Raw genomic sequence first — 15,283 nt, forward strand, 5'->3', positions numbered from 1 at the left:
CAGGTAGTCGCTTCTCTGCGGCCGCGTCTCCCTCGTCGCCCTGGACGACCTCCGGCGGAGTTGCGACCTCGCGCTCTGGAGGCAGACATTTTCGTTCGCGACTGGAGGGAAGCTTCGCCTGCATGCGAGGAGCTCCGTCGCTCTCTCGTGTGGGACGTCGTTCTCGCTGGCAGGTTGGCGAGTTTTTGCGGGTTTAAGCCGGTCAAACGCGAAGGTTTCTGTCGTTTCGGAGAGGAGAGGACGGCAAGCGTACGTGCGTTGCGTTCCTCTGTCTCTGGAGTTCCCTCGTGACGACAGAGTCCGTTGAGTGAAGAAAAAAAAACTGACGAAGGCGTCTCCTGCGAGTGCCCAAGAGGAATCTGCACCTCTTCCAGGTCTTGGTGTTCTTCGTTTCTATGTTTCTCTCCCCTTTCCGACCAAGTCCTCCTCAGTGAATCACGGCCGCGGAGGCAGCTGGATGTCTGTCGCGAACCCTCAGCTTCTGTCTTGCCTCTCTCGAGTGCTCCAACGGGTCTTTGGACGAACCGGATGTCTCATCTGTGTCCTGCTCCTCTTCTGCGGCCCCAACGACTGGTTAACGAGACTCGGTGAATAAGAGACATCCTTGTCCTGCACCTCCTCGTCTTCCTCTGGCCTGTCATCTTCGGCTTTTTTCAGTCTCCATTCCTCTCCTCCTCGCCGTCCCCCTTCTCCGAGTTTCATCGTCAAGGTCCTGGTTCTTTTTGTCCATCACGCCGGCTCGCCTTCTTTCCCTCTCGCTCTCTTGTCTGTCTTCTTCGCCTCGCGTTGTCTTCTCCGGGGCCTCTCTGTGCGGCGGCGTTTCTTTGCCCGTAGCCTCCGCGTTTCTTCTGTTGCGTTTTTGCTCGCTGCTGCTCGTCTTCTGTCGAACCCATGGCTTCTCGCGGGGGGACCCTCTGGCACCTGAAAGAGGTAGTCATTCAGTACAGCGCATCTGGAAACTCGAGTCAGGGTCTGCGTTTCTTCTTCCGACATCTGCTCCATCGCTGGAAGCAACGGAATCCGCAAGTGAGTTCGGCCAGCTGAAGAAACCGGTCGATTGTGCTGCTGGACAGTGCTAGGTGTGTGTAAACGACACAGGCGCATCGCGAGAATAGTAGACCGGTTAATACAGAATGCCAGCCTCTCCACTGATCAACTGAGGTAATGTCAATCTTACTCCAACTTAACAAGGTTGAACCGTACACGGCGGAATCGTATAGGATCGAATCGTACAGGGGTGAGCTCTGCGGAATGCGCGCGCCTCTGCAGTTCACCGCTGCATGCACCAGACCGCGTACAGAAACGCTGTGGGTGTCACGAGAACCGAAGACATTCCGGTGCGCCTCCTCTGTTGCACTTTTGCATGCGCGAGTATCGATCTGAAGAACAGAGGGAGGTGGCTGTCGGTAAAAGGGACGAGAGCAAAGAAGGTTGACGGCAAACGAAGGAGACAGGGAACGAAAGAGGCCAAGAGGGGGAGGGAGAGGCGGTCAACGTGTTTCGCCGTTCTCGCGAGATGACAACAACGAAGAGGGAAGTTCGAGGAAACGGAAGACCTGGTGTAAGAATGTAAGAATGTCGCCTCGCCTGTTTTTTGAGGGATCACGTTCCCACTGCTCCAGATGGTGCATGTTTGTGTTTTCAGGTTCAGGTACACACAGTCGAGAATAAATACGAGGCGCCGAAAGCAACTTTCAAGTACCTCGGAGAACGAACTGACAGCCGGTGCGAGACGCCGTTGAAGGATTTGTCGCCTGGACAGATCGAGCAAATACTCGATCTTCACCGAAACAGCAAAGGAGACAACCGCTTTCTCAAGCACGGCGGACCCCGGACATGGACAGAAAGAAGAAGCATTCAGGTGAGGATCCCTCTGTAAGGTCGACTCCGGTGTCTCGACATCGCACGGTTTCTGAGGGTCGTCGTCCCCGGTGTGTTCCCGCTCTTCATCGCTTTCAAGGAACTGCCTCTTCTCCACCGTCTGAGGTTGCTCGAGAGTCTCTGTCCGCTAGGATGTCGAAGCGTTTCGCCGCGGAGTTTTTCTTCGTTCCTTTGCAGGGTTTGTGGCGACCGAGTTTGCCATCGCAGCTCATTGCGCTCAAGTGGTTTCGGCGGAAGCGCCCGCCGATGCGTCTTCCGAAATACTCTCCTCTTTCGCTGTCTCTGTCCATCCAAGCGATTCGCGGACATGGGCGCTGGGGCTCGGAGCGCGAATTTCCTCGAGGCTGGGACCAGCTGCATTTGAAGGACATTCTGGGCAGTCCGCTGAGGTCGGAGGAACCGGCTGAGAAAGAAGGTGGCGAGGCACGGGAGGCGTAGACTGAGAACTGCATGCGAGAGACGCCGCGAAGATTGGAAAATATAGCGGAAACAGAAGAACCAACAAACACACGCGGATCGAGAGGCGTGAAGGACTGAGGGGGGCATGCGCCGCAGGGAAAGCGACAGGAACAGAGGGCCTCGGGAGTGTCGCGTTTTGCGAGTCGGGTTCAGAGCGAGATTGAATGGGAGTGCGCGAGTGTACAGAGAGGACAATGGACAGAGCGAGGCGAAGCGCGCGACAAGAGATAGAGCTCTGTGCCGTACAGAAGCAAGGAACATCAGGGAGGGCAGGTGTAGTCCACTTGACAGTGACAGTTCAGATCAGCGACGAAACACAGGGAGAACGCTCAAGAGACTTCACAAAAGAGGAACGAGTGAGTGGCATACACCGCCATGCTGAGAAATGTGTCATTCAGAAGAAACAAATGGTGCGAGTACTTCCTGAAAAAGAAACAAGAGCCGCGCGTCATAGGCTGAAGAAGCGGCGAGGAGAACTCCGAAACGCGAGAAGTTGTTTTTTTTCCAAGGCCGCGTGAGCCACAGTTTCCAGGGAAAGGCAGAATCAGCAATTTATCCGTTCAGATCTCCACACACGTATATATATATATATATATATATATATATATATATATATATATATATATATGTATACGTGTGTAGATTGTGTATATGTGTCTATGAAGGTGCATTAGGTATATTGTGTTGAATCGACCTGCTTCAATGAAAATGTGTTTTCCGCGTCTCAGAGGCGTGAGGCGAGGTGGCTAGATTTCGTTCTTCCGCCGAGACAGAAGAGGAGGTTCGTGGTAGTCACAAGAAGGAACCGTGTGGCGAGAGCGGTCCGTTTTCAACGCTTGGTCCAGCCCGAGAAGGCATGGCTCGTTGAGAGAGACGCCAAAGGCAGTGAGGAAGGGAGATGCCCCCCCGAGAGAGCAGAGAGCAGCTCGAGAAACAGTGTTGAGGAAACGAGTCGAGAAAAAGAGACTCCGAGAGAGACACGTTCGCTGGATCTGCAGAAATGCTGGAGGTGCGATGACAAGCGAAACGAAATGAGCAAACGACGAGAGGAAAGTGTGCAGAGAGCGAGAGTAACGCAACACATGAGAGTCCGCCTCTTCCACTGCGCTCTTGCTACCGAAATGATCTACGAGAGATCCTTCGCTTTCCATAACAGGACAATATCGCTGCGCTAAGGGATTCTGGATTCAAAGACACGAAACAGACTTCCTTCCTCTCCACTCACGCTGTCTCAGAACGCACGAGGGGGGAACAACGCGCTGGTCAAGCGACTGAGTCGGCTGAAACTGAGAAACCGAACAGGCGACTTTCAGTGTCTGACTTTTTCATGTTTGATCTCGAAAGTATGGAGAGGAATGGAGCACTCCGCTTCCGAATCAGAACTGTTCGCCACCGGCGAAAGCCTTTTCCGGCGTCTACAGACCACCTTCTTTCAGATGGGATGTGTCTGTCGGTCTGTGTGCCAAAGAAGTTCGGTTGCTCGTCGAAGCGAAATGTACTTAAAACCACACATTTACACGCATGTTAGACGGATGCAGTCCACTCTGCATGCGTTGTCTAGAACGGAAATGAAAAAAAACCTGCTGGGTTTTTTCCGCATCACCTCCGCTGCTTTCCCGGTAACTTTGGAAAACACTTGTATCCCCCCGTGTCACCGCGGTTGCTGGCACAAAGTTATCAGGCACTGTTCAAAGGGAAATGCCAGTGATATTTTTCAAGCAAAAAAAGTTCTGAACCCACGTCTGAGGTTGCATAGACGTGAAAACTTCCCAAATGGAACTCTCGCGTTTGTAGCTACACCAGGTGCAGGTTTGAGAGCGTTCACGCCGAGCTACACGATGAGGAACAAGGAGAGGATTCAGGACGCCGCCTGAGAAAACGGTCTCTCTTGAATTCCTGGGTACTCTGACTCACAACATTAGAGGACCGTCGAGCTGAAGCGACGATTGTCGAGCTCCCCAGAAGCACCCTGGAGTCTTTGAATCCCCTCCTGTAATGAGTGCGTCTCGAGCGTCCGAGAGAGAGACCTACTTCCATGTGCACATCCGAATAGTGAAATGGAGTTTTCCATCTGTGAATTTTCAGTGTCAGCCTGAATGGCGCATCTGTTTAGAAAGGGGAAAGAGGAGAGAAATGGATAATGCGTTTCTCCGTGTCTTCGAGCCAGTGGAGTGACAGTCAGAGCTATAGAGGGAGCCGAAAGATGGCTACGAAGCCGTTTGTCCAAGAGTGGCTATTTTTACATGGTGACTCGCATCCATGTATTTTCAGAAGTGGAGATACGCGGAAAATGCCTGAAAATGCCTGCGTATGTCGCTCGTCGTCTTGTATCACGGAGGGGCTGTCTGGTGAGCGGCAGCCTTTGTGTTAGTCGCACGGGAAAACCTTTCCTCGGTCGAAGTTTTTTCCCAGAACATCGAAATGTTTCTCGCTTCGTTTCCAAGAGAAAAAGACTCTCTTCTCTCTGCAATGTTCGTATCTGTCTCCCAAGGAGAAGCGGGGCGCGCCCGCGAAGCTTCTCTTTCCTGGTCACCTTCGGTCATTTTTTCCACCCTCAAAACTGCGCACTCGCTCGCTCCCAAACGGTTGCTCTTCTCTCCAGAGCCGTGAAATACTGAACACATCTCTGCAAAAGTTCTTCGTCGCCCTTGGCAGCCTGGAGCATCATCTCCGTCACCTGCGTTTCACTGTCGTTCTGCTCTCCCGCCTTTCTGCCCAGGGCCATGCCCTTTTCTCTGCTTTCCTCCTTCGCTTTCTCCTCCTGTCTCTGTCTCTCCTTGAGCAGCGAAACCGCCTGCTGCGTATTCTCGAGTTGCAGGAAGCACGCCTCTTTCAGGAGGCTGGCCGTCAATGCCTCCTTCGTCGCGAGCGAGACGCCTTCCGTGTCTTCGAGCTCCTCCACCTCGACTGCTTCTCCATCTGGTGGCGGTTTCTCGCGTGAACTCGCGACGAGAGAAGAAGACACCAGCTCTCGGAGGCACTGGTAGGAGACTCTGTCGAAGCCCCCGATAGGTCCGCGTCGGTGCAGCACGAGAGAACCGAATCCGAACGTTCGGTTGAAAAAAACTGAAGGCTCGCAGACCATCCCCGCCTGACCCGTCGACGTCTGAGACTGAAGGCAATCCATGAGAGGGGGCAAGGGAAAACACTGGAGAAGAGACGCCGAAAATCGAACAGACACAAAACGATCCATCGAATTCAAATGCAAGCGAGTGGTTAAGAACGCGACATGTCTTTCTTGACATAATGAGGTCAGGGAGTTTCATAATTTCTTCTGCTCTCCTTCATCGTTCTCGTATGGTGCCCACCACCCTCGTGCAGAAAGATGTATCGGCATCGCGTTCACGGGCAAATCCTGGAAGTCTCATGTTTCTCTCTGCAATCTACATATATATGCATATATATTCTCTTTTTATGCACTTCATACACGGTTTTTGTATTGATGTTACGTATATACATATATAAACATATATGTAACGAATGGTCACTTTTTTGTACACGGTGCCTGTCTCAATTCCACAGACGACCCTCGTCTCTTTCGTGAAATTTTCGCTCACCTCTTGAGCCGAGGGTCGGTCCAGTTCGGGTAGTTCCTCTGCATTTCCTTCTTCAGTTGCTTCGCCCGCATTCGCTACAGGAGGACAGCTATAGTGCGCGTTCGGATTCGCCCTATATTCGGGGTGGAAGCACATAGTCCCGTCCCTGGGGACGACACGCTTTCTCAGCATCCAGGAAGGGAGTTTCCGCATGTTCTCTGGCGTATGAGCGAAGAGCAGCTCTCCCGGAACAGCGACACCTCGAGCTGAAGAAGCAGACAACTCAAGCGCTCAAAGGGTGAATGTGAATATTCTCAGCCACCTCTTCCTTCTCTGTCGAATCCCCAGCTCTTTCTCCACGCCGAAACGGCGTGTACAGACCTGCAGCAGTCGCTGAAACAAGACCGGCCTCTTCTCGTGTAATCAAAAAAGGGACTATCTGCGGGCTGAAAGAAATAAGTAAATCATCCGTTCCGAGGAATCTCTCTTTCTCCTCAGTGACCCACTTTTGTCCCTCGCCGCCTCCCCTCCTTCTCCGCCATTCTGGCCAGTCTTTCGCCTCTCTTCAGAGCCAAATCCTTCCGCTGGTCCTCCGCCACATTCCGTGCCTTTCAATAAAAAACTCTCACCGTGTCTGAAAGAAGCAAATGGCGGGGAAATCTCGAAATCTTCGTCGTGAATTCTTCTGAAGAGGAACACAGGTCCCCAAGAATTCGATTCTTCGACGATGCCGAAGCGATGCAGAGTGTGCAAGTTGCTGAGCTGGCCTTGGTTGACGAGGATCTAACATTGCATACACATACGGGCAGAAAGACCGTGGCAGAACTACACCATAATCTCTTTCATCAATTAGAATTTCAGAGAAAATGGACCCCGAACACTCGAAGGGCAACCAGGTAGACCCTGGAACGCGAGCTTCCAAGCCAGTACATTGAACCGATTCTAAAGATACGAAGGACGTAAGGGCAAACACTTGGACATGGAGAAAGCTTCTTTCTTTAGCAGATAGTTCGTTTCCGTTGTAGAGGCAGCACCTGTTTTTCGAATGGAAGGGAAGACACCGACTGTCACGCGAAACCGCAGTCGTTTTGCCGATGTCATGTTGGTCATGGTAGCAGAAAAGGCAGGTGTCGCGACTCTTCCAATTCCCACTCCCCCCCGCCCACCATGACAAATCACCACAAAAGAAATAAAGCGTTCGGAGTTCATTCACGAGGACACAAAATGAAAGGAAAAAACACAGCTCATGAACGGAGCCCCGCGTTCGCACCTGAGAGCCGGAAGGCAAGTCTCCACGCGCCTTCCACGAAAAACTTTTTTCCTTTGCCTCGTGCATCGTCGCTTCATCAGAGTTCCTGAGAAGAAAAAGCAACGAAGGCAAACTCTGGATTGAAGCGAAAACGACATCCCGCAGACGAAAGATCTGAAGTGCATCGAGGCAAAACCAACGTGACTTCAGTGACCAAGAAAACACACCGGGAAAAAAAAGACAAAGACGACTCTCCCACACGACCTCCGGCATCAACCACTGGTGCAGGAATTCTCACATACGCGCAGACGTATCCGCGAGCGATGCACGACACACAATTACACACGCATATGTGAAACTTCTTTAAAAAGTAAATGAATGTGCACTCAGAGAAAAAAGGGTGCTTTTTTAGGGCAGGAAGAAATCGGTTTCTCCCTTCCTAACGACCTTCGTAAGCATATGTAAAATTAACAAGAAATGCATGGGTTCGTATATATATATATATATATATATATATACATATATATACATATACATATACATATATATATATACATATGTATATCTATCTATATATATATATATGACTATGCATTTGTCTGTTTTGACAGTTAGAGGGAAACCGTGTATCTCGGCGGTTGTACCATGAGTATCGATTGAAGTGACCTTTGAGTTCGAACCCCGCGGGCGCGACAGCGACATGGTCATCGAGGTCCCAGAGACCTTTGCTGTAGAGAATGCTGGCCGCGTCGCGGATGTCCGAGTCTTCGCTACTTCTCCCTCTGTGGCCCGAGCTGTCTTCAGAGTCTCCGCCAAAGACGCCGGTCTCCCGTGCTGCATGCGTGAGTTCGGCCAGGAAGAGATCCAGAGGTTTCTTTTGAAGGAGGGAGAGGAGCTCGAGAGCTTCCCAGTGGGCTTTGTCGAAAAAAAAGGCGTTCTTCGTGGGCTTCACGAGGCAGAACGGCAAAGGTGGCAGCCTTCGCCGCATCTCGTCCAAGTTTTCGTCCTCTTGGGGGACACGCAAAAACGTGTCTCGAACCAACTCTCGCTGCAGTTGCTTCTCGCGCACGAGGAGAAGCCCCAAGAGCTCATTCGGCGAGCAAGCGCGACTTTCGGAACTCGACGAAGCCGACGACGAGAGATCAAGGGGAACTCTGCAGCGCTTTCGGAGGGCCGCGGAGGCGTCGCGAGAAGAGAGAAGCATTTCTCGAGGCAGTTGAAGAAGCGGGTCGTTTTGTGGGGTCTCTTCTGGTATCAGGAAAGCACCGTCGTGGTAGGGAATCGCGCAAGAGCGCTGTAGGTCCGCAAAGGCCTTCCAGGCTTCTTGGATTGCTTCCCTTCTGTCAGTTTTCCGCTCTCGCTTGCCTTCCTCTCTAGATCCCGACGACGCAGCCTGAGACTCCGCAGAGAGGTGATCCCTTTGAAAGTCATCCTTTTGGAACCCCCGTTGGAGACGCGGACGAAACAGAAAGGCTTCTGGGTTGGCCGGATTTTCTCCAGGTTCCTTCTCTCCCGCGCCTTCTGCAAATTCCGTTTCCATCCAGTCGTCCAGTTGTCGAATGAGAGGCATCCATGGCTTTAAAACAATCTGTTCCCTCATGTGGTTTTCCTGCGGTTCCGTCTCTCTGGCCTGGTCGCTCGTGGCACTGAGAGACCCTTCAGGAAGGAATGCAAAGTGTCGGCTGATCTCTCTGTCATTCTCTTCACCTGCAGCGTGAGGGAATAGATGCGCGGCTGGGCCGTCTCCAGCTGGCGAGTCGCTCGCGGTGAAAGCAATCTGGGAAGCGAGGCTTCTCTGGAGGCGCAGCAAGGCGTGGAAAACGAATGAAGGCATCGAGAGCACCTGGCCTATCGAACCGAGAACGGGCAGCATCGTTTCTGTCTGAACGTCGAGGAGCCACGTGAGGTAAAGGCAGGCCAGGCCGAGGAAGGCGAGCGTGGAAGAAAGCCAGGAGAGTCTTGTTCGTTGTGTCTCTTCTCTCTTCCCACCGTAGTCCTCAAGACAGGACGCCTCGTAGGCCGCCTGGCGTGCATCTTCGATTCTCCCGAACTCGCGCACAGCTGCATTGACTGCACTTCGACCTCCAGGACAAGTTCCATAGACATGATCGCGAGGATCTGTGCTCGCCAGGAGGGACGTCAGTGCCGCAGACGCGGACTTCCTTCTCGGCTTCTGGGCAGAGGTGGGACGCGAAGGCCCTGGCACTCCCATCTCCCATACCAGGGAATTCCGATGCTCCTCGTCGCAAGTTGAGAGAGACTCGAGCTCCGGGTCGCGCAGTCTGCGCCTCTCCCGTGGACACGCAGCCTCCGAGAGGGGCGAGGACCTCCGAGACATCCTCGAGTCGGAGTCCTGAGGTACAGAAGTCTCGAGGGCGTGAAGCGCGAAACCGACGGAGCCAGAGGGAGGACGGGACTGCGGCAAAGGAACGACAACTAGAGAGGGCTGAGTGATGGAAGCAACCGTTGAAGCGGATGATAAGCACGAGAGTCGCGAGGAGCCGATGAGGACAGAGCAGTCGGAACCCACGTGACAGCAAGGCAGGTGACAGACAGCTCGACGACGACAGCTAGTGGCATGCAGAGACGGCGTCGCACTGCGCGTTTTCATTCCGTAAAAAGCACAGCGGAAAAAGCCGCTGGACTCACGTAGGAAGGAGTAACTCCTCAGGGAACATTGGCTTCCGCGGACGAATCTGGAAGTAACGTGCGGGAACTGAGACAGCTATGCAGGCACGACACCTCGAGAAATTCGAGGCACAGCGAGACACGGAGAAAAGGACGACAATTCTCTCCGAAAAAAATGGCGAAGAAGGCTCCTGGCCTTTCACGTGGTACGACACGGAAATGAAGCAGAAGTGATGGTTAGCCGGAAGGTAAAATAAATATGCAGTGGCAAGGAGTTCGCAGGCAGGGGAGCCGTGCGAATTCACACCCGTTGCGGGAAGAGATCAAAATGACGGCTGGATAGCAGTCCTTCAGAGAATAGAGTTTGAGCATGGGCGAGAGCAAAAAGCGAGAGACGTGAAATCGCAATTCAAATCGAGGTTGAACAACCGACCAGCTAACAGAACTCTTTCCTTTTACAAGCACGAATTACCCGCCACAGATCGCTTGACGCGGTCAGCCCGCGACCGCAGTCTGCAGGGCACAGCCTGTTAGATGGCAGTACCGTAGCGCAAAGGACAAGTTACCTGCACACGGAAGGACCTGGAGAGGGAAAACATATGAAAAACCTAAACCTCACCAGATGGCGCGGTGGTCTTGTTGACTCGTCTCGAAAAGGTGTCTTGTTCGCTGGCGGTCAGCAGCAAGATCGCCGCTTCATCGAAGATTGTCCGAAGTCCTGAGAGCTTCGTTTCGTTCAGCCAGTGGATCCTCACTGAAAATGGGCAAATATGAAGAGCGGGAAGGAGACGATATGAAGACAGGATCCGCGAAGGTCGGAAAAACTCGCGGGCCAGTGACTCTTGCAGTCAAGACGGCTATCGGCGCTGTGCGCATGCGCTGTCTGTACACTCGGTCTACTGGCGCAAGTCAAGACACGCGTAGCACCGCACTGGGGCCGCAAGAGCAAACATCAGCGAAAAAGCGAATTTACAGGAAAGTAAGCGAGCGAGTGTGTTGAAGAGCGTTTCAGCGCCGCTCTCAGTCAGGACAGAAGTCGCTGCTAACCGATGTGGAAGAGGTCAGCCACCTGCCTATCCAGCCGCCTTTGTCTCACCGACAGAATCGTTCAGTCGCGTGCTGCCAGCGGGAGGCACTTGCGCTTTGTTTGCTTGAAACTGATGAGCAATTGCCGAAGAACTCACAGGTTTGGAGGGAGTGACGAATGCAGACTGGAAGCCATCGGCGAAGTGTCGCCATGGCAGAAGGTGCGAACAAGTCGGCGTGTCACTGCTCACTATTGCAGTGATGAAGCAAAACACGCGGGTAGTGACCCACGATGTCCGCTCTTCCGCACGGAGAGGAAAGAAATTTTTGCATTATGAGCTAGCAGGGAGTAAAGCAACACACGACGTGTGCAGCTGCACGGAACACGAAGAAAGACATGGTCTCCAGCGTATATTTGAAAAGCCAGTATTGAACCTCATCGATCGGTTGTATTGTCTTGTCACAGCCGCGGATCGTGGCGGTCGCCAAAAATAGTTTTCCATATCACATTGAAACAGGTTTGAACAGGATTCTTGCCAGAACGTGTTGATAAACGACGTTTACAAGCAAGAAGAAAGGCTCCGGATTCTGGCCTTCCTTGTCACGACGCCTGCGGTTGCCACATCCGTTACTGGTGTGCGCAACTCCCACAGTCACTGGTCGCGAAACACGCGTTTCTGAACAAAGAGCTTCTTGTTATTCAAGATGTCGAAAAGAAAGCGCAGTAAACGCTTTGAACTTCTTCTTCGTCACGGAAGCGACAAGTGACGTGCTCTGTCTCAGGGGTTGTCGCTGAGTCTTGTAGCTTGAATTGCGCGTTGCTGACGGAGAAAGGTATTTCGAGGTGACAGCACAGGGATTCTGTTTTTCCACTTTCCCCTCGCTCTGGAGACTGCGAAAAGATGGAGACTCTTCTCAACAGAAAGCGACAGTCGCCCACGCGCCTCAGTGTAACTTGCTCTTTGCCATACGAAATTTCACGGACCGCATTTTGGACGTTGCCGTCTCGGATTCGAAAACGGTCTTAGCATTGCTCACTTGGAGTTAGAAACTCTGTTCTTCGATGCAACATGGAAACGACAAACAGCGATGCCGCATGCGAGAGAAAGCCTGTGATGCGAAGAGCTAGGCCAGCAGCTTACGCTGACCCGGAAACTCCTCACTGCTGGACAACAAAGGGTGTCTGCACCTCGAGTGCCGACACACGGGCAGGGAATTCCAGTTCATACTCTGATAAGGGAATCGCAGCCCGAGAGTCCGGAAGTGCAGGCACAGAGAAATGGGGAGTCTCTTGCGAGAAGGTGACTGAGGCATGAGCGTAGACAGAGATTTTGTGCCATTATGAACTGGATTGTCGATGCGAGGGGTCAGGGATGAAAAGGCTGCGCAGTAATAAACCAGCAGGCGAGGTAGTTCATAGCGCCACATTGACAGTGACCGAAGAGAATCCAAGAGAACCGCAAAGTCTGCTCCCCACGGGCTGCACTGGGGAGTTCTCTTCCCCTCGCGAGGGCGTGCTTGTCTTTTTATATTTTCCAAAGCATCCGCGAAGACTTTACCTCTCCAGGTTTCCACACCTCTTTAGTAGCTGAGTACGCACTTCCAGGTGCCATTCGGACCCCCGCTGGAGCATCCGGGCGGGTGGGTCAGACCCTTGAAAAGGCACAACAGCCTTGCTAATCTGGATCAGCGAAAGACAGTCTAAATGCACCGCCGGGTGTTGTTTTCTGTCGTCTGCCTCAACGCGGCGAATGATGACCCGCTTTCACAGATGCAAAGAATAACAGTTTCCTCGTCCAAACTGTTTGGTACAGTACTACATGTATTCAGTTCATTGTGCACGCTCCCTCGCCTTCCCCTAACAAGAGAGAAACACTATGTTACTATCTTTTGAAGGACTCGACGCTTTCCTTTTTCTGTATCATTGTTTTCTCTTCTGATGCAGACGCCGGTCGACAAGGTACCCGCGGAACACTGGTGGAGCTGAAACCCGAGACGGGCTGTTCACCGTTTCTCGCAGGATTCTCCATGAAAACCGTCTAATTACTTCTTAGGGCTTCAGTTCAAAAAGGACTCGTTCTTTTTGTCATCTAGATCGGAAGAATCCTCTGGAAATTTCCCGTTTCAACTCCTGAACGCCCCAAAGATGCTGAACAGTATGTTTCAGTTCGAACCGCGTTTCTCTCAGATATCCTTTGGGGGCCGTACCGTCGTTCTACGGGAGGGTGCCGCATGTGGAAAAGAAAGGGAAAGAAACAGGGTCGACACAAAAATTAGGTCTCGCGCAAAGGAGGATAAGAAAAGGTAGAGAAATGGGACAAGACAGGACATGTGAGGCTGCCCCTGGTGAGTGGGTCGTTTCATTCTTCGCGTGTGTGTCTCGCTCATGTGTCCAGCAGCCGCGCGAGTCACGACAAGAAACGGCTGCGTTAAAAAGTGCGATTTTTTTCTGAAATGAAACCGGAGAAAGGACTCCTCCAGATGTGCTCAGGAAAAAAGGAAAGAAGAGAGATCAGGCGAAACGCTCTTTCGCGGAAATGGCTAGCTTTTTTGTTGGCCCGGCAACGCACACGCTTGACACCCACAGAATCTTCGCTGCAGCAGATGCGCTTCTTTTCCCTCAGTGAATTTACTTGCCTCTGTAGCTGTTGTTGTTTCTATCAAGAGTGGATCCAGGAAATGTGATGATCTTTACGCTTCTTCCCGTCCTCTCCTAGTCTTTGTTGGCCTCTCCTCTCGCCTCCTCGTAAAGCCTGCTCAACGAGCACCTGCGAGTCGCTGCGACAAACGCTCGCGTCCTGTCAAATCCTCCATGAGGGAATGCAAAGCTGCAGTGCTGTAAAAGAGCTCCACAGATCACGATTTTTTCTTTCGGCGAACGACTACTCTCAGTGAGAAAATAGGCATTACTATGGCACTCTCGGTGTACACTGAAAGCGTGTGCACTTGGGCCTCATTATGGAGTCTCTCCACCGTGTAAAGATCTCTCACACACCTCTGTTCTACGCTCTAAGCTGAAAATTCAGCTAATTTAGTTTCCTCTCTTCCACTGGGACCATATTCTAGCCATTTTCCAGTGGATTTTTCACACACTCTAACAGTCGTTTCTGCTTGAAACTTGACGAGAAGAAGACTAGAAGCAAGGTCTTGTGCGAAAGCCTGCTCTGCTCACGACGACGGGCGTAGCATTTCCCTCAGTTAGCGCCAAACCAGAGCGCCCTTCCTCTCAAGGAGCTACCCTGTCTTCCGTAGAGTAGCTGTCCTCTTTCGCTGACGTCTCTGTCCTCTGCCTAGATTGTTTGGTTCCATTACTACCTTTTCCTCTGTATTTCTCAAGTTCCTGATTTCTCTCAACCTTTTCCACCTCAACTGAACACACATTTCCCCAGCAGCCTCCAATCGGCATAGTCTCTCTCTCTTCACTCTTTTGTTGATCTTCTCTTTAACACGCCTACCTCCCTCGTCGGTGTGTGCTCTTCTGTCTGAACTTGTTCATCCTGCAAGCTTTCTCGACAAATATTTTTCGCATCGACAACAAAGATTGGCACCAGCCTATCGTACGTCTCTATTCAGAACTGGGGACTTATCTTCTCTGGCTGTCTTCGCAGCCCCGACCTCCCTCTTTCTCGTCACGAGTTCTGCTCACGCGACAGACTTTACCCAAAGGCAGAGAAAGTGGCGGGCGCAGATCCTTCTCTTTTTCTTTCTGTGTCCTGAGGAAAGTGTGCGGCCTCTCGGTCTCTCTTCCCCTTGTTGAATGCCTCTCGCTTTCATGCCTCAGAAGCCTCACCTGCGACTGAGGAAACATCGCGATCCTCGTGCCCTCTCTTTGTGAGCGAACATAGAGTATTCTATCCCTACCGACGTATACACTACATTTACCGTTTTTCTCATGCACGCGTTGCTTTGAAAGGCGACTTGGGAGATTCGGTCCATCCATACAAGCCACCGCCGACATATCAAGAGCCCACACATGATTGTTTTCCTCGAGTGCGGATGTCGCCCCTCTGGCATTCGACTCTGCCGTGTACATGCATTGGAAGCCGTCTCTTCCCGCCTCCAACACAGTCATCTTCTTTACCTTCGCATGTTGCCTTCTTTCCTTCCCGACTCCGGTCTCCTCTTTAGTGGTTTCATAAACACGCTTGAGTGTAACCGCTGTGGCTCAGGTGCACATTCCTCTGTGTCGTCGTCTCCCCCTTTGAGAAAAGCGTCCCTTCAGCCGTTGGGGTGCGTTCTTCCTCTCTTTGTCTCTCTCGCTTATTCCATCCGTCCTTTGTCGCAAATCCGCGTCGACAGAACGCGATTTTACATCCTTGCTCTGTCTCTCTTCATCTCGCTGTGTCTCCCATTCCTTTTGTGTGTTTTCAATTTCTGTTTTCCTCTGTTTCGTCTCATTCGCTTTTCTGCTGCACCTCGCTCCGCTGTTTCTGCCGCTGGCGAGGCTTTTTCCTCTGTTCCCTCGCCAGTCGCCTCGGCCATCTCCTGAAATGCTGTCTTTCTC

General features: G+C 52.1%; 3 protein-coding genes across 3 annotated transcripts; 2 read left to right on the top strand and 1 right to left on the bottom strand.

The window, feature by feature from the left end:
• The first annotated feature begins 27 nt into the window (after positions 1–27).
• On the top strand, positions 28–3,288 carry TGME49_289140 (ribosomal protein l22/l43, putative). The gene is made up of 3 exons (XM_002368308.2): positions 28–1,026; positions 1,646–1,861; positions 2,059–3,288. Exons 1-3 carry the CDS (start codon positions 892–894, stop codon positions 2,317–2,319), a joined length of 612 nt encoding a protein of 203 aa, XP_002368349.1. The 5' UTR covers positions 28–891; the 3' UTR covers positions 2,320–3,288.
• On the bottom strand, positions 2,986–10,555 carry TGME49_289150 (hypothetical protein). Its single transcript, XM_002368309.2, has 5 exons — positions 7,770–10,555; positions 7,147–7,231; positions 6,506–6,659; positions 5,898–6,142; positions 2,986–5,452 (listed from the first exon to the last, which is right to left on the bottom strand). Exons 1-5 carry the CDS (start codon positions 9,734–9,736, stop codon positions 4,895–4,897), a joined length of 3,009 nt encoding a protein of 1,002 aa, XP_002368350.2. The 5' UTR covers positions 9,737–10,555; the 3' UTR covers positions 2,986–4,894.
• TGME49_289160 (hypothetical protein) lies at positions 9,773–11,117 on the top strand. Its single transcript, XM_018782065.1, has 2 exons — positions 9,773–10,813; positions 10,866–11,117. Exon 1 carries the CDS (start codon positions 10,514–10,516, stop codon positions 10,751–10,753), a length of 240 nt encoding a protein of 79 aa, XP_018636389.1. The 5' UTR covers positions 9,773–10,513; the 3' UTR covers positions 10,754–10,813; positions 10,866–11,117.
• Positions 11,118–15,283: the final 4,166 nt, after the last annotated feature.

Source organism: Toxoplasma gondii, chromosome IX (assembly GCF_000006565.2).
Source record: "Toxoplasma gondii ME49 chromosome IX, whole genome shotgun sequence".
NCBI classification, from domain to species: Eukaryota; Apicomplexa; class Conoidasida; order Eucoccidiorida; family Sarcocystidae; genus Toxoplasma; species Toxoplasma gondii.

Excerpts from the sequence above, each read along its gene's own strand:
- TGME49_289140 (XM_002368308.2), top strand. The coding sequence starts at position 892 with ATGGCTTCTCGCGGGGGGACCCTCTGGCACCTGAAAGAGGTAGTCATT. Across the intron at positions 1,027-1,645 it reads GGAAGCAACGGAATCCGCAA|GTTCAGGTACACACAGTCGA; the intron begins GTGAGTTCGGCC and ends TTGTGTTTTCAG. Across the intron at positions 1,862-2,058 it reads CAGAAAGAAGAAGCATTCAG|GGTTTGTGGCGACCGAGTTT; the intron begins GTGAGGATCCCT and ends GTTCCTTTGCAG.
- TGME49_289150 (XM_002368309.2), bottom strand. The coding sequence starts at position 9,736 with ATGAAAACGCGCAGTGCGACGCCGTCTCTGCATGCCACTAGCTGTCGT. Across the intron at positions 6,143-6,505 it reads ATTTGCTTCTTTCAGACACG|CTCGAGGTGTCGCTGTTCCG; the intron begins GTGAGAGTTTTT and ends CTGCTTCTTCAG. Across the intron at positions 5,453-5,897 it reads ACCGACCCTCGGCTCAAGAG|TCTCAGACGTCGACGGGTCA; the intron begins GTGAGCGAAAAT and ends GATTGCCTTCAG.
- TGME49_289160 (XM_018782065.1), top strand. The coding sequence starts at position 10,514 with ATGGGCAAATATGAAGAGCGGGAAGGAGACGATATGAAGACAGGATCC.